Genomic DNA, 16,655 nt, shown 5'->3' on the forward strand with positions numbered 1-16,655 from the left:
TTTATTAGAAAAGCCAAGGAGATTAGCACAATGATTTGACACTTACTCTGTGTCACAATTGCCATGATGGTACCGTGCGGGGCCAGCCACGATGACCCGGGGCATACACTTCCACTTGCACAAGGACGTTGAGTGGCTGGCACAGTGCAGAATCACGCACAGCTTCCGAAACAAGCATTAAACAAGCATTGGCCGCACGCGTTTAAAGTAAAAAAAAAAATGAAAAACAAGACAAGCCAGGCGGAGCGTGGGCGCGAGCGCTTGGGGGCGGGGGAGCGGACCCTTTGAAGTGCTCAAAGGAGCCAAAGCTATAGAGAAGGGAGGGGGGAGTGGGAGCAGCTGTGCACGTGCATGTGATCGTGCACTCAAGGTTTAGGCCAGCCAAAACTGTGGGTAGCACTTTGAAAATCCCACATATAAAATGTCTCTTCGAGCCTTTGGCTCAGCGAGACCTAAAAACACTGCATCCAAAACAACGAAATTCACACCTGAAGGAAGATTCGAAATGAGATATAAGCTCCCTCGCTCACAGTACCACAGTCTGCCAGCATGCACACGCCGCTGGTTCATAAACTCACCACACACAAACTCCACCAGCCTCAAAATGTTCCAACCATCAATAGGATTAATTTCTCTTACCTTCTGCAGGCTGAGCAGCAGTTGGGCTATCAAACTTCACCAGAAACTGCCATGAAGGCCGCGACCTCTGCCAGATATACATTGGCAGTTAGTCGCACTGCAACCATTCCCAAGCTCCAACACCGAGACCTGCAGAGCGGGTTGAGGCGTTTTCAGTACTGCCTGCACCCCTAAGGTCCTTTCAAAATCATAATCAAAATTATAGTATTGGGTTTCATTAAATATGACAGTACGTATTAACTTACAGTTTTTTTTTATTTACATGCCTCATCCAACTATCGCTCTTGGAATCCTTTGACCAGGATGTCTCACAGCATTCCATAAGTGGCGTCACTGGTCAAAGGAATACCCAGAGCCCGCAAGATACCACAGGTTTGTTCCTTCCTTTAATATCTGTAAGGATGATGGAATCTTAATTTCTATGAACTTTAAGAAATCCCTTCACAAAAAGTAGCTTTCCCCATTTTCTCAAAGTCCTTAGCAAATCAGCGCCAGTGTTTATTCTACATCTAATGAGACGGTGCATTTATATCCAAAAATGTTTTGTTCCAGAGAAAAATATGTCAGCATTCCATCTACAGTTTGTAGTCCAAATAGAGTTTTCCGAAATCTAGCTGCAAAGAGAGTAAATGCACCAGAAAATTAAGTTGTAACTTTTTAACATACAACCCAAAAAAAGACTATGTGTATTGCGACCTTACATTTTGTGATGCAGAAACAACAGTGTGATAAATATGATATATTTGTCAATATAAAATGTTATTGCTTATCATTACTTAAAAGCCCCAGTGTGCCAATGTATTTATATCATGGTAGCACGCACATACCGCTTCTAGCATCTGCCTTGACCTGCCAGTCCTTCCTTCCTGCTTCAGGGTGAAGCCTTCCTCCCTTGTGAGATGTCACAGCCCCCACAGTGTCGGACTTTAAGGATTCCGGGGAGACCACACCCTCCTTCTGGTATGCAAAAAGACGCCAGGCCAATACAGGGCACAGGTTTTCCTGCATCAAGCTAGGACTAGGGGGCGGGGTGCATATATGTTCCACTGCCCCCCCAAATTCTCCGTATTGACGCCTGTGTGTCCTGGATTCCTCAGGGCACCTCAGCTGCGGTCCCCTGGTGGTCTGGCTTCACCGCTCAGGCCCGCTATCCTTATTCCGATAGTTCTTACCACATCCCTCCCCTTTCTTCCTTGTGTTGACATGAACATGCATACCCATCACGTGCTACCCCAGCGAATGCTTCCCAACACGTGCTTCCCCAGCATGTGCAGTTAGCTGAACATTTTGGTCGGAAGGTTCTAAGTCAATCAATCGCAGAAATGTTTATTTATACCAACGGCCTTTAAACAACACAGTTACACATATAATCACATTGTAATATACATTTTCATATTTACATAATTTTAAAAAAATCATCTGCTAAAATCCAGATAAAGCCAGAACATCTTAAAAATACCCAGTTATGTTTACACCACTTAATTGCTCCATTACAGCTCCTTGGTATAAAATACCTGAAAACAAAACTAATCTTGCTTACCCATGCAGGGCCTTTTTAACTGCGGCAATAAACTTTCCAATAGCAATTGCAATATCCATATAACGCATGTCAGTAAGAGGTTCAAAGGCTTGCGCTCAATTCCTAATCCCATATTTAAAAATTAATGGACATAAAATCAATTCCCGCAAGGGCAACACTGTTAAGCAGTCACTAAGATGTGCAAAATATCCCATTTGTTACTCAACTCATATTTACAATTCCCTCCGAGTTGAAACATTTCCATTTTTGTCTTGTCATTTGTATAACAGGGATTAACTCCAATCCATATTCTTAGCATATCACACTGAAGCCCACTATTTGGTAATATATCCAGATACGGAAACCAGGCATCATTCTGACAGGAATTTAACATAAATTGCAGTGACGTTTCCCCCTCAAGTACTGCCAGTCATATTCCTGAGACAGATCCTTACCTAATGCCCTCAGCTCACACTTTTAGGCCTCTACTTTTAAATCCTGTGAGCATAACCTCACTTTCATATCCCTATATACAGTCTTCAAATTGTTTCTGTCACCTTTGGCCCATTTCAATTCACTTTGCTGAATCTCATTGTTAACCATTGGGAGATTTTCTGTTCCTCCCCTGAGCCCAAATGTTGCCAGAATCTTATTAGTGCCACTTGGGCCAGTGTATTCCACAATGTCATTCCTGTCTCCATTCCTATAGCCTGAATCATGGAGGAACCTGGTAGGGACTTAAGGTCTTCAGACATTTCTCTTCCTCAGAATCCCACCTGCTTTTACAACTGATACATAGCAATTCAGCTCCATATTGTATTCACGGGGGTGTCATGGCCACAAAAGCTGTTAAAACAGGTCTATGTGACATCTCACCATAGACCCAATTAAGTTTTCAAGCCTCTCTGCAAGGTAAGGGTCTTTGCCTTCAGGGCCTCCATATGGGTATGCTAATTAAGGTACCTCTCAAACCAGACTCCTAGATACTTATGTTCAATAACTATTTCCAATTTTGTGGGTCCCAAATGCCAACAAAACTTTAATACGTTTTTAACGAAGAACAACACCTTGGGTTTATCCATACTTACAGTTAGTTTTTTATAGCTACAGTATTCCCTTAATGCATTCAGTTTTCTCTGCAGCCCATCTCAGTTTGATCTACAACTACAAGATTGTCTGCATACAGAAGGCATGTAATATGTTTGCCATTCATTCTGGGACTAGCACCTCTAGCAACCACCAAGGCAGATGGCGGATCAGCTACAAATATGGAAAAGAGTAGTGGGGCCAAAGCGCACCCCTGTCTTACTCCATGAATAATTGCTATGTTCTGTGTCAACGTCCCCTCAGTATCCATAATGACCTGGGCCCAATTATGCCTATGTAACTCCTGGATTAAGACCAATTTTCCCTTTGGGATATCACATTTTATCAAGGTTTCCCATAAGCAGTTCCGGTCTACCAGATTGAATGCAACATGGAAATCTACAAAACAGCAGAGCAAACTGCCTCTCTGCTGAAACTGATTCCCATGCAATGGACCAGAGGGAAAAACAGTGATCAATTGTGGAGTGATACTCCTTAAACACCCCATGTTCTGAGACCATAATTAGTTTTGAACTGACCCATTCCCTCAATATTCTCAAAATAATTTTTGCAAATACTTTTTCTACCACATCTAAAAGGTATAATTTTCGGGGGCCGTTATGTCTCCTCTCTTATGGATGGATCTGATTATAGCGCCTCTCCAGCTATCAGGGATCTGACCTGTGTCTAATATGACAGAGAACATCCGAAATATAAATTCTGCCCACCACTCCAATCAAGTCTTTATTATGATGGCAGGGAGGTTATTGGGTCCAGTTGCTAGAGTCAAGGTTAGATTCGATATAAGACTCTACCCTCTTTCCATATATTTCCTCCATATACCCCTTCCATGCAATTTTTTCCACCGCACAATTCATTGATCCCTGTGTTTTGCCTGAACCTTCCTGTAATAATTTCCAAAACTTTATTGCATTTTTGTTTCTATTGCATCCATCAAGTTTCCCCAACATTCCTCTTTATTTTCTGACTTCTAATAAGCGTTTTATCTTTACAGAGTTATTATAACTTTCAATATCATATCACACCTTTCTTTAAGGCTTCTTTCACTTTTCCTTATCAGCGCCTTTAATTTTTTGCACTCCTCACTGAACCAATCCTTTCTTTTTCCATGGTGGCTCTAGTTCTTCTTATCCCTGATTTCTTTTGCTTTTAAATCAAGCCTGAAACATTGAACCACTTGGCTGATTGTATATTCATACTACTCTAATTTCCAATATAACCTAACACTGGAAAATGCCTGTGCAATGAATCTAGTCAATTTCAACTTGAATTGATCTGTCATTCCAGTGCTAAGGCGCTTTGGGTATTCCATTTGTAAAGTGATTACTGTATCTCCAAACTCCTTTTAGCTCTAATTAATCTAACTTTAGTGGATCATGATCACTTCCTTCTCCTTGAGTTACCCAAAACCCCTTTATTTTATATAAATTCCAGGCATCTAAGTCTGTTAGCACCAGTTCATGCTCTGGCTCCCCGCATTAAGACAAAATTAATTTAGCTCTGTTAATTGTACCATGTCATTTCTACAAAAATATTATATATATGTTAATTTCCCACGGTAATAGACTCTTTGTTCCAATTCCAACAAAGGCAGAAAACACCCACTGGAAAGTAAAAAGCTGAAAGTAGGGCAGCAGATTCTGGAGAAATGAGTGAGAAGAACCAACCCTCTTAATGATAACAGCACTAACAAATGAAAAATATTTTCTAGAAAGCGTAATCTTATTCACATTCCTGTACTCTGTCACATAGAGTATGTGTCTCAGCACTGGAAAGAAGATGGTTTCTTTGGGTACCAGTTCCTCAATGGCGTTGATCCAATGATATTAAAGAAGTGCAACAAAATCCCGGACAACTTTCCAGTGACGGACAGCATGGTGGCAAGCATCCTGGGGCTAAAGACAAACCTTACAGTGGAGTTACAGGTATGTGCATATGTTCTTGGTTTCCAAAGACCTGCAAACTGATGTGTGTATAAAATACATTCAGCTGGAGGCTCCACCAGCTCTTTTGTTTCTATGTCTGGCTTGATAGTGCAACTGTCTGCAAGAGCTATTGTTACTAGCTCTTAAACCTGCTCATAAAGTAGGGTTGATATCTGCCTAGATGACTGTTTCTCTCGCTCCTCGTGTTTTTGGCTGTTTAGTGTAATGTATGATGTGTTTGCATTGTGATCCATGACCTACTACTTCACATCTCACAGGTACATTGTATGATGGCAAATTACATTTATTTTCTCAATACAGCGAACTGCTCAATTATAGCACATGCAGCAGTAGTGCACGTTTCTTTCACACACATAGCTCAATACAGCACAGGCAATAGCAGTAAAGTTATACACACACAGACAACTGCAGCGGATGCAGAAATGATGAAATATCATTTAGCTTGAAATACTGAAAATTATTGTTACTTTCTGGACACTCATCATTTCAAAAGGCAGACCTATTAACTTTACTATTGCTTGTTTTAGATTATCATAAGATATAAGATAAATGTTAGTTCCTTAACCACTCTTTCTCTGGGTGTTGCAGCCTATGCAAATCATTATTGTATTTCAGATCTCTGGGTGTGTATTGATAATTTGAGTATGTTGCATTCTTTTCACCTGAGACCTGACCAAACATTTGTAGCTCTTAAAGTAAACTAGTATTTGTTTAGAGTGCAGATATCATTTGTGTAGTGTTTTGGCCGAGAGGGGTTGCAGGCTAGAACCATTCTGAGTGGTTTGAGAGGTGTACATGAGTGTTGTCCTCTTGTGGATGGAGTTGGTTATGCATGAGGGCTGGAGATGTGCTCAACTTAGGTTGCATTGGCCCAGCATGCTAGAGTGGTTGGGGTGTTAAATCTGTATGCATCTCAGGTGTCTGAGAAATTATATAGGAGACTAGAGAGGTGTGTGGGTAGGATGCTATCTGCAACGAGTTTGGCCTGATAAGTGAGGAGTATAGTTGTTTTCCAACCATACCTTTGTTGTGTTTGTTGAAGCTGCTAATCACAATAATATTGGCAAGAACTTTAGGTAAAATAGAGCTTGCTGCTCATACCTGTCCTTGCCTTGAGTAGCAATCTGAGATTAAATTGGCCAGGTTACTCAGTATAATTTTTCTCAAGTTGGATGTGAGTAGCTCAGAATTTGGGAACAGGGTTAAAATGCCCTGTTGGATAGCACCAGGCTCAATATTCAATCACAAAATTGTAAACGGAGTAGTGCAAAATCTGGGTGCCAGACAAACCAAACAGGTTTTCCAGAAATAGGCTCCCACATTTAGTTGTCATGGAGTGGGTCTTATTGAAAGCCCATCCTTCTGTTGCCCTATTTTACTAGAGTTCAATGATGGCCACCACAGACTAGGAAATGTTTGTTTTTATTTGCAATGTGACTCTCATGTGGATGGTTCCTTGGTTTGGGGAATTATATACCAAACATTCACCATTTTGGCTTCCATCTTTGAAATATAGAACATTGCTTAAAATTTTATTCAATATGAATGACATGAATTCAATATTTTAAGATACATTTAGTTATTCAAAACCGTTGTAAGGAACCATATAGATACCTCATGCCTATGTCCATTGACCTTGATTGGCCAGTTTTTAAATTTCTCATAGTCCGACCACAAGTAGGGCATGCTAGATTTTGTTCCTGACACTGGAGTATGTTTCAGAACAATTAGACACTACTAGGTTGCACAATGACAGGTTTATGAGGAGGCAGCTACAGCATATATTACTTGACTTGTCTCAGAGGTACCTATTAATGCTCTTTAGTGACTGATAACAAGTTTCTGATGATGGTCCGCCCTTTTGCCATGTCAAGGCACTGAAGGTGACATGCTCTGCATCCGTTTGTGTCTACTGCCTGTGATTGATCATGTAGCCCTAGAGTTATAAGGCCTTTTAGTCCTGTGACATGCTTCTATTCAGCCTTCAAAATTACACTCTTTAACCATAGCCTTTTTCAAACCTTTGTGGTATTAGTAACAGGACATAACCTGCTCTATGTTTCTGTGCCAGTCATCTGGACCATCTAGCTCTGTCAAGCTCCTGTGTAAGCGTGAGAGGACAGGCTCCATTTCCCCATGTACACTTCAGACCTCATGGATGTATGTGGTATTTCTATAGTGCATACCTAGCGAAAAGGCAGCAGAGCACTGTACATGACTAAAAGGCAATCTTGGAGTCAACAAGTAATGGGAGAGGAAGTTCTGATGTGGACGGTTAATGCATTGTGATGTAGTGTTCTTTAAAGATGTGAGTGTTTGTCGCCTTCCTAAATTGGAACAACATTGGGGCGGTCCTGATAACCTCAGTGATGACATTCCAAACCGTTGTTGCATAGATGAAAAGTCTTTGTATTATTTTTTTCTTTTTTATACTGGGTCTGCACTCAGTTTGATGGTGTCCTAACTGCAGATGTGCAATTAACCACAAGATATGATGAGCCTATCCGCATGATAAGTATGGGTCCCAGTCATGATGGATTTGTAAATGTGGCTTGTTTTGAAAATGGTGTGGGCTGGCAAGTGGAGCCAAAGAAGTGCCTTCATGATGAGGGTGATGTAGTCCTATTTCTTAAGTCCCCTGAACCAGACGTACTGTGACATGTAGGATGCCTCTAAGGGGTGCCACTGCAGGGGCTTGGAGGCCATGGAGTAGGCTACTACCACCATCCAGAGGTGAGAGTAGAAGGGCTCGAATATCCACTCTGAAGTTGCTTTCCAGAAGAAACAGTTTCTCTTTTGTTAGAGAGAGCTGCTAGTAGACTCTGTTTTTTCGGTGAGGGTAAGCTTGGTGTCTAGTGAATTGCCATTCAGCAAGATTTTGAAATCAAGCTGACAAGGTTCATGTCATTGAGTCTGGTATGTACTGCATCTTGTTTATTGTTCTAGGCAAATAACAGAAATTCTGTCTTGGTTGGATTGAGCTTCAGGCAGGACCTGGACAACCATGTCCAGATGATGTATAGGCAGTGTTTGAGGTGATGGAGGTATGAAGCAGAGGAAGCTTTCAATTAGAGCTGTGTTTCATCGGTATATTGGTGAATCATGATGCTGTTTGAGTAGTGCACCAAATGGTTCCATGTAAATTTTAAAGATGATAGTATACAGTATGAAACCTGGGTGCTCCTTAGATGATGGGGATCTTTTGTGACCTGAGCTGCCCATGTGAACAAACTGGTGTTGGCAGGAAAGGTAGATAGAGAACCAGTGAAGGACTTTGCGAGTACGGACACTATTGAATGTTTTTCAGTGATGTCTTATATTTTCATATTTAGTTGTATCTTGACAAGAATGTTGTCATGAGTGTGAAAGTGATAAGATGTTATATCTTCTGCACCTGCGCCACCATGCTACCTTGCAATTCTGTATGCGTTTGTTCATGGTATGTTCTTGTCCTATGCCAAGCTCATCTGTACTGTTTCCTCTATTTGCAGAGAGGAAAGATCTTCATTGCAGATTTTAAGATCTTGGAAGGCATTCCTGTAAATATATTGAATGGTCATCAGCAGTACATGGCTGCTCCCTTGTGTCTTCTCTACCTCTCACCCCAGGATGAGATGATACCCCTAGCAATCCAGGTAAGGTGTTGTCTTTGAGCCATCTGGCATGTCTAAAACTTTGACATTTCAAGACCTTAGTTAATGTATTCAGAATGTGAACAAATATAAGTGATCAGCATTCTGAGAGAATGTGTCAGCTGTTACTTGAACGATAATGACTAATAGTTTTTCTATTAGCTAGAACCAACACACCTCTTTACTGTCACAAAGGTTTGCCTTTATAACGACGGGGGATGTTTTGTACTATGGAGCTAGACTTTATCTTTTTTGGATTTTCACTATGCACAGTTCTATACAAGCCTTACATCAGAAAACAGACATGGATTTTAACTGATTGAATAAACAAAGAAATGAAAACAACTCAGTAACCTCACTTTATATCAAACACTCTTCCAGGCACTTGGGTTTTTAACCACTAATAGCTTTTTTGCATGTGTGCACAGTGATCTGTGTAACCGACTATTACAGAATACTATTATGCAGTGCCAATATCTTTTCCTCAGAGCCCATTTCAGCACTCATACCTTTCTCATCCGTGCTCTGCCTTTGAGTATCGCCCAGTATCTATGGCCGATGTACTTTCTTTGTAAGCTGAACGTTGCTTTCCTGACGAGAGGCCAATGTCTTGTCCTCTTCTTCTTTCTCATTTTGTAGGTGGCCTCTGTCCTTTTCACCTCTCAGGCTCTTTGTTCCTCTTTCTTTCCTGTAGACAAAATCATGGGCTTCACATACACGTCTATACACTATTAACCCCAAAGCAAAAACCTGTTTACAGAATGTAAATCAACTGTGTCTGCCTTCAAGTAGAAGAAAATGTATTTTACAAGAGAACCCTTTGACTTATCTTGTGCTTGATTCATAAGCATTATCCTGTGAGTACGCTGATTTACTCCTCAATTGAAAGAGTAGGTCAATGTACTCATTGCCCAAAACAAACTTCAAGGAATGCCGATCGCAGCAAGACACGTCTTGACTGTTCTAAAGGTTCTTGCTTGTCGTCTTTAGTGTACCAGGGTCTCACAGCGGACTGAGTCCATATGAGTGGATAGTCACCTAATTTTAGAAGCTCTTTTTCTGAGAGCTAGCACGCATCCAGTGTCTGTGCCCCACTTTGCTGTTCGTTTAAAATGTGTTTCTCACAATGGGCTCAGACCATTTGTAAGCTGTCACTTTCTTCTTGTGGGATTTCTGAGAAATCAAGAATGTGTAATGTTAGAAAGTTTGCAATGTTATTGGCATTCTGTTTCAGTAAACATCATGCAAACATTCCCTGAGTCTAATGTGCCGTGTCTCATTCTTGAGCTAAGTTATGACAGAAGCTGCTTGATCTGTAACCAAGAAAGTCCAGTAACTAGCTCTTTGGGCATCTTCCTCTGCAGCTAAACCAGACCCCAGGTCCAGAGAATCCCATCTTCCTGCCGAGCGATAATGAGTGGGACTGGTTGCTTGCCAAGATGTGGGTGAGGAGCTCTATTTTTTCCACCCACCAGGGTCTTTCTCACTTTCTGCGTACGCACATCTTTGCAGAGGTGTTCTGCATTTCTACGTTGCGGCAGCTCCCCATGTCTCATCCGCTGTACAAGGTAAGAAAGACAAATCAGACAGTGCAAAGAGGCTGTTAATTCCAAGCTCAATAAATGGATGCTCATGGGTCATGCTGCCCATGCATTGTTGGGTACAAAACATCAAGAATGATTGAGATTCTTGGAAACTGGAAATTAATAGAATACATAGCTAAAAGTTATAGAAGAGCAGAGGCAGTGAGAATATAAGATCTGTTTGAAGAAACCACTGTGACTGTGTCTTTAATATCTCCACGGTCTCTATTTAGCTCCTGATCCCCCACCATCGCTATACTTTGCAAATTAATGCTCTTGCCAGAGAAGTCCTTATTGGACCAGGAGGATACTTCGATAAGGTAAGATTGTAACATCATATCTGTAGACCACCTCTGTTGTTGGCATTCAAGAGAGGCCATGATAAAGATAGATAAAACATTAAACATAGCATAGGACATTGTAAAGCACATGTTCACCCTTTGGCCTCTTGGCGCTCAATTAACAGATGTCAATTGCTAATCAACTCAGTGGTACTCATTTTATTGACCTCTGAAGTATTAAATGCTAAGTGAAACATCCAGTATTCAAACCTATGACCATGAGGTCAAACACAGACCCATGAAGCGGATGCATTAGTTCACTGAGCCACCAGACCTGCTAGATGAGGTGGATGGAATGAAAGCTATGATCCCAGGGTAGAGGAGCACAGAATTCAGAAAAAAGTAGATGGAGCCTGCTTGGAATGAGATTAGGCTTTTCACTACTGTATGACATATTCTTATCTGACCTTATTAAACATAATTACACAGTGCATCCACCTTCAGCCTTTTCACACAGGATACTAATTATTTTCTCTTTACCAAAACTTTGTCGACACATTTTTATGTGAGTGACACCCTAAAAAGGAATCTTCCCAGTCCCCACCAGACATATAAAAATCATAGATAAATGATATAGGATGAGTGTAGACAGGTGTTTGTACCTGAAGAAAATAAGCTTAAAAGATATCCCCTGTCAGCAGGAGCGGCCTAGCAGGTAAGAGTGGTCGGGCAGTAGGGCCGGGTTGGGGGGATTCAACAGACGACCATGAGTGAAAATTAAATAAATAATAAATTTTCCCATGTCAAAATACCCCCAACCCGGCCCCACTGCTCTTACATGCACAGGCCGCAGCTGCATGTCAGTACTTCCATCTCTCCACTCCCCTTGCCTGAAGTAGTTGGGGAAGCCCATACAGTGGATTGGAATTTAATCATTGTATTGGGCACGTCTACTAGAAGTGAAGCGAGAGAAGACTCTCAGTAGTCATGACTTGGAGGCTGGATGCTTTGCTATTTGTGATTTTCTGCCTCTAGAAGAACACCACAAAAACCTGGAAAATAAACTATTCCAATTCATAGATACCTTGCACATTCTGGAAAAAAAACTATGTGTCCCCTGTCCTTTAGGTGCATGTCTCTTAACCTGGACAGGAACCAGCTAGCTTTGGGATACTCCTGCCCACATACAAGCCCTCATTGTGAAGATTAGAGCCAATCTTGTCCTTACTCTTAGCTAGCCACCGGCAAGCTCTCTGTAGTCCTGCTCATGGCCTCTTGGAATAGCCTTGACCATTCATGGTCTCGAGGCACTGGAGCTATTTGCTGCTGCGTGGAGGTTTGATCATTCAAACATTCAGGTCTTTAAATCTCTTCTGAATTGCTGAAGTGATGATGCGGTCCTGAGGTGCATGGGGTGGTTTCTCCAAGCTTTGGCTACCAGGTGTAAAAAGGAGCGTCCTCTGCTGTTGACTCGACCGAGCCATGGTTTGTCTGCAAGGGAGAGGGAAACTGATTGATGGTGTTAGGTCAGTTGGTGGAGAGTCAGGCATTTCTTGATGTATGCTGGTCTTTCATTGCGCATTGTAGACGTGGGTCAGAATCTTAAACTGGCATCTCTACTGAATCAGGCGCCAGTATAATTTCTTGAGAAGTGGTGTAATGTGGGTCCTTCTGGGCAGGTAGAGATGAGTCTTGTCACTGAGTTTTGTATTGCCTGGCGTGTCTTCAGGTGTGCAGTGATTCCTACATAGAGCGTGTTTCTGTAGTCCAGTCTGCTGGTAAAATACCCTATTAGTCACTTAAAATTATGGTACACTGAAGCACAAAATCTAATATCAATCTAGTGCTAACACTAAACTTCAGAAACAAAATCTCATATACCCAGCTTAATATAGAAAAGCTTCATTATAGTTATGTACAGCATCCACCATTGGCAGACAGCACAGAAACACATTTGACACCACTCCAAACGCTAGTTACTAAAGAACCTAGACACATCCTCAGGTCCATTGCTTCACAAGGAACACATTTGGCAGAGCCACAGTCACGCCCAAAACAGTCAAACAAGCTACATGATCTTTAATCCAAACTCAGTCTATCTGTAAACAAAGGCAGCTGCATTTTCTGTCCTGTGGAATTTTTTAACAATTGGGTATATCCTCCAGTAACACCTCCGTGGCGTATTATACACCCAAAGCTACATGAATTAATCATTGGCACACACCCTAGATACAGAGCAGAAGACAGTATCCATAATGTATACATTTATGACTTTGGTCTAGGAGTAAAACTGTTAGGAGCAGCCTAGAAAAGGGAGCTAACCAGAAACTGCAATTTTCAACTACAGAGCACGGCGATTGGTGTAGCAGGTCTTGCCGAGCTTATATCGAAAGACATGCAATCCATGACCTACACTTCCATTTGCATCGCCGACAATCTCAAATCCCGTGAGGTTGAGTCCTTGCCCAACTTTTACTACAGAGATGATGGGTTGAAGATCTGGTCAGCCATCAAGAGGTGAGACATGATTTCTCTGTCCCTGGTAGTTTTTTGTTTGCTTCCAGTGATGAGTTATAATCTTTTTTTAATTTTTACAGAATGCCTTGATCCAAAGCATTGTACGTAAAATGTGAATAGTTCAAAGTCTGGTTGCAAATGAAAAAGAATATTTGTGATTCACAGATTGATAACAAAATTCAAAGGAGACACACAACCAAATAGCTCAAAGGAGCAAAAATGTGTGTATTAAAAAAAAACGATTCAACCTGTGTTAGCATGGAGGAACTTAGAAGAAACATTAATAACATCTACCACGGCTTGGGGCTGATGCTGGGAGAAGCCAAGAGTTAGAGAGGGAACTGGATGCCTTTGGCGGAGTTGTCCCCTCACTCCACTTTATTGTGATGTTTGATCCTCTGATTTTATTTTACAGATCATTGACTTTAGCTGTTCTTGTCCAGTTGACAGTGAATTAAAACTATTACTCCCAGAATGAATTAGGTTGGCAAATGAAAAGTAAGGGGTGGTAATGTAGTGTCTAAATATCTTGTATAGGTTGGCAAACCTACCAAAATACAGGTAAGGAGCCATTCCAAAAGGGGTTAATGGATGATAAATCAAAGATCAATGATGGCATTGCTATGTGCTAAGGATTTGATAAGCAATGACATTGAAGCCCACAAGAGGTAAGAAGTCATTGTAAAATTGACTGGAGGGAAAAATATGAGGAGTAAATTCCCGATATAGAATGCTGTCAGCTGAGAATGACAGACAAAAAGAGGAAAGGTAATAGACAGGGCATCCTACATGGAGGGCATAAATAGCTGAGGTATGGGAGTACCAATGCTTGAAATTGGGAGTTAGAGAAAATCACATCTGAGTAATAATTTAGGAAATGTTAATTTTGATTCAATTGCATAGACGGTTGTGATCCACAGACACAAAAGGGATGACCACAGAGGAATCAACTTGTCATTCAAAAGCCTCTAGACAGACAGGCAGATACATTGAGGCTGGGTAAGGGACTGAAAGGAAATGTAGAACAATGAGCGTCCACCATATATAGGTGAAGCAGAACCCCAAACGAGAGAATGAGCAAAGCAAGTTAAATATGAAGAAGTGAAACAGTGGGTAAGTTATTAAAGTATGGGCTTTTAGGACTCCTACAATGATGAAACTCAAAATAGCAGGTGGGAGGGGAAAACCTAATAGTGAACCCAAGTAGCTGAATGTGACATACTAAAGTGAGGAATGCTCAGCTAACCACCAGTGTTGTGTAGTGTGTTTGACTAAAAGAGTAGTTCTCTACCATGGGATCTTTTTTATAGATTCTCATTCTTAGTTTGTCCTGTAATTTGTAACCCGTTCATAAGCCAGTTCTGCAAATATTTAGTTTATTCACATTAGATTGTCTCATCATTTTGATTGAATTGTTTTGCCATCCCAAATGTTGAGTGCAGACCAGTGCTATGTGATGCCAGCCGGTTTGCTTGAAACTTTACTTTTTGTCTTCAAGGCTTCAAACTGAGCCATGTTCTTTTGATGTATTGAAAGTGCTTGAAGTTTTCACATAAAAATAGGAGTTTCTTGGTTCTTTTGAGTTTTACTCCTTTGAGATTCTGAAAAGTTCATTCCAGCAAGGTCTAATTCCAAGGTCTAATTCATGAGTGAATTCAGACCACACTTCAGTAGATGATGTGGGATTTTGTGGTCTGCTATTTTTAAATGAGCACAGGGGAGGGTTTGTTCATTTCCCTAGTCACTAACCTAGGGGGGGCACAGGAGCTATGAACAAGGGAAGAGAGTTTCTGGCATGCTCGATTCAGAATTTAGGTAGAGGGGTACACTGAGGGATAATTTACAGTAGAGCGCACAAGCACTGCTGCCAATGTGGGTAGGGTTTTCCATGGGAACTTTAACTGTACTGGTCATGGAGGGCCCAGGATTGTGCCAGGTTGAAATTTGGCACCCCAGGGCACACTCTTCCGAACACTACTGTACCTGTGGGAGACAGGACTGCATCTGCTGCTGTGACCTGTGAGGGGAAACCAAAGGGCTTGACCTGTTCCCACTTGTACCCAGGACAAAGAAGTAGAATCCAAGGGTCAAATGGTTGACCTCCTGTTAAGCTACAGGGACACAAAAGCTGCAACAAGCCCATTTCCCTGAAGGAACCCAGCTGACAAGTTTCAACTGAACATTGCTGGTGGCTTCAGTTGAAGTGAGTCCTGACTCTCGAGTGCTGTTCTTGAGGCAATGGTACCCTTGGCTGGCATCAGTCTGTATACCTCCTGTCTAACCAAAAAATCTGGAGATCAGAAATGTTTTCAAGACTTTTTTACTTGGTGAACTGACATAAGGCTGCGACCAACACGCCAGACTGATCTGCTGGATGTGCAGCGCAGGTGGACCCGATTTCTCCATAGCTCCCACGAAGTTCTCCTCTCTACATTAGAATTAGTTGAGGGCATTTTGACTCCATCCTGCGGCTTCCCCAATGCAGCTGTCGATGAGGACTCTTTTAACGCTGCAGGTCTCCAAGCCATGGAAACCCAAACTTCTACCACTGTTGTTGACCACGCATAGGGAACCCATCTTGATGCAACCTGGTGCTGTCGAGCCTTGCTACAGCTTTCGCTTGCTGCCTTAGCACCAACGAACTCATTGATGTCCAGAACTGTTTCTAAGCAAAGAAGGTAACTGTTGACCAGAACGTACCCAGTCTCTGTATCCACCCAGCGACTCTACCCCAGTCTAGCATGACCCTGCCTGTATTTGGCACTTTGTGCTTTTTTGGCACTATTCTTTTTATCTAAAACTTTGGAAATTCATCTTTTTGCTTCTCCTCATTGAAAGTTCATCTCTTTGCTTCTCCTTTTGGTGTTATTTTGTTCATTAAAAGAGTCTTTATTTTTATAAATTGAATGGTATTCCTATTGGGACCTAGGAAGAATAGTGATAATATTACTTGTCAGGGGACTACCATCCACCCCAACTAATGATCCACTATCTCACAACTACAATGAAAGAGATGCTAGATACTGAACTCCACAAATGACTTTGCGGAAATGTATAGGCACCATTCTCTTATGCTTAGGTACCTTAATTGTCTGGCTATTTCTTTAATTGTGCGACATGCAACTTTGAGCACAACAGCATTAATGCTACTTAAATTCTACACTTATTTCCATGAGGTCTTACATTTCCAGAACTTATCCTTAGTCTGTGTTATTTTATCCAAGATGGAAATAATGAGGGTGCTTTTGCTTTTCTTCCTTGGCTGGCAATTTAGAGTGTTTTAGCAGATTCACTTTAGAGCCCTTATCAGGTTTATTTTCAATTTCTCTTTACTGCTAGAATTTAAAATGAAATAGATTTTTGTTTTGTTATTAGAACACTGGAGTGTTGAGTGCTCCATTGAAGATAATAGAGTAGCTCATATCCAATAA

The 16,655-nt window shown here is 41.4% G+C and overlaps 1 protein-coding gene across 3 annotated transcripts in view; it reads left to right on the forward strand.

The window, feature by feature from the left end:
- LOC146783136 (hydroperoxide isomerase ALOXE3-like) overlaps positions 1 to 16,655 on the forward strand; it is a 284,932-nt gene that overhangs the window by 151,365 nt on the left and 116,912 nt on the right. For 2 of the 3 annotated variants that reach the window (XM_085637853.1, XM_085637852.1), the window contains exons 6-10: positions 5,018 to 5,190; positions 8,703 to 8,846; positions 10,208 to 10,288; positions 10,660 to 10,746; positions 13,055 to 13,224. In XM_085637853.1, the coding sequence (XP_085493979.1) occupies positions 5,018 to 5,190; positions 8,703 to 8,846; positions 10,208 to 10,288; positions 10,660 to 10,746; positions 13,055 to 13,224 (655 nt within the window). Of the gene's footprint in view, positions 1 to 5,017; positions 5,191 to 8,702; positions 8,847 to 10,207; positions 10,412 to 10,659; positions 10,747 to 13,054; positions 13,225 to 16,655 lie in introns of all 3 variants that reach the window. The other variant, XM_085637851.1, reaches the window with a different exon arrangement.

Source organism: Triturus cristatus, chromosome 12 (assembly GCF_964204655.1).
Source record: "Triturus cristatus chromosome 12, aTriCri1.1, whole genome shotgun sequence".
NCBI classification, from domain to species: domain Eukaryota; kingdom Metazoa; phylum Chordata; class Amphibia; order Caudata; family Salamandridae; genus Triturus; species Triturus cristatus.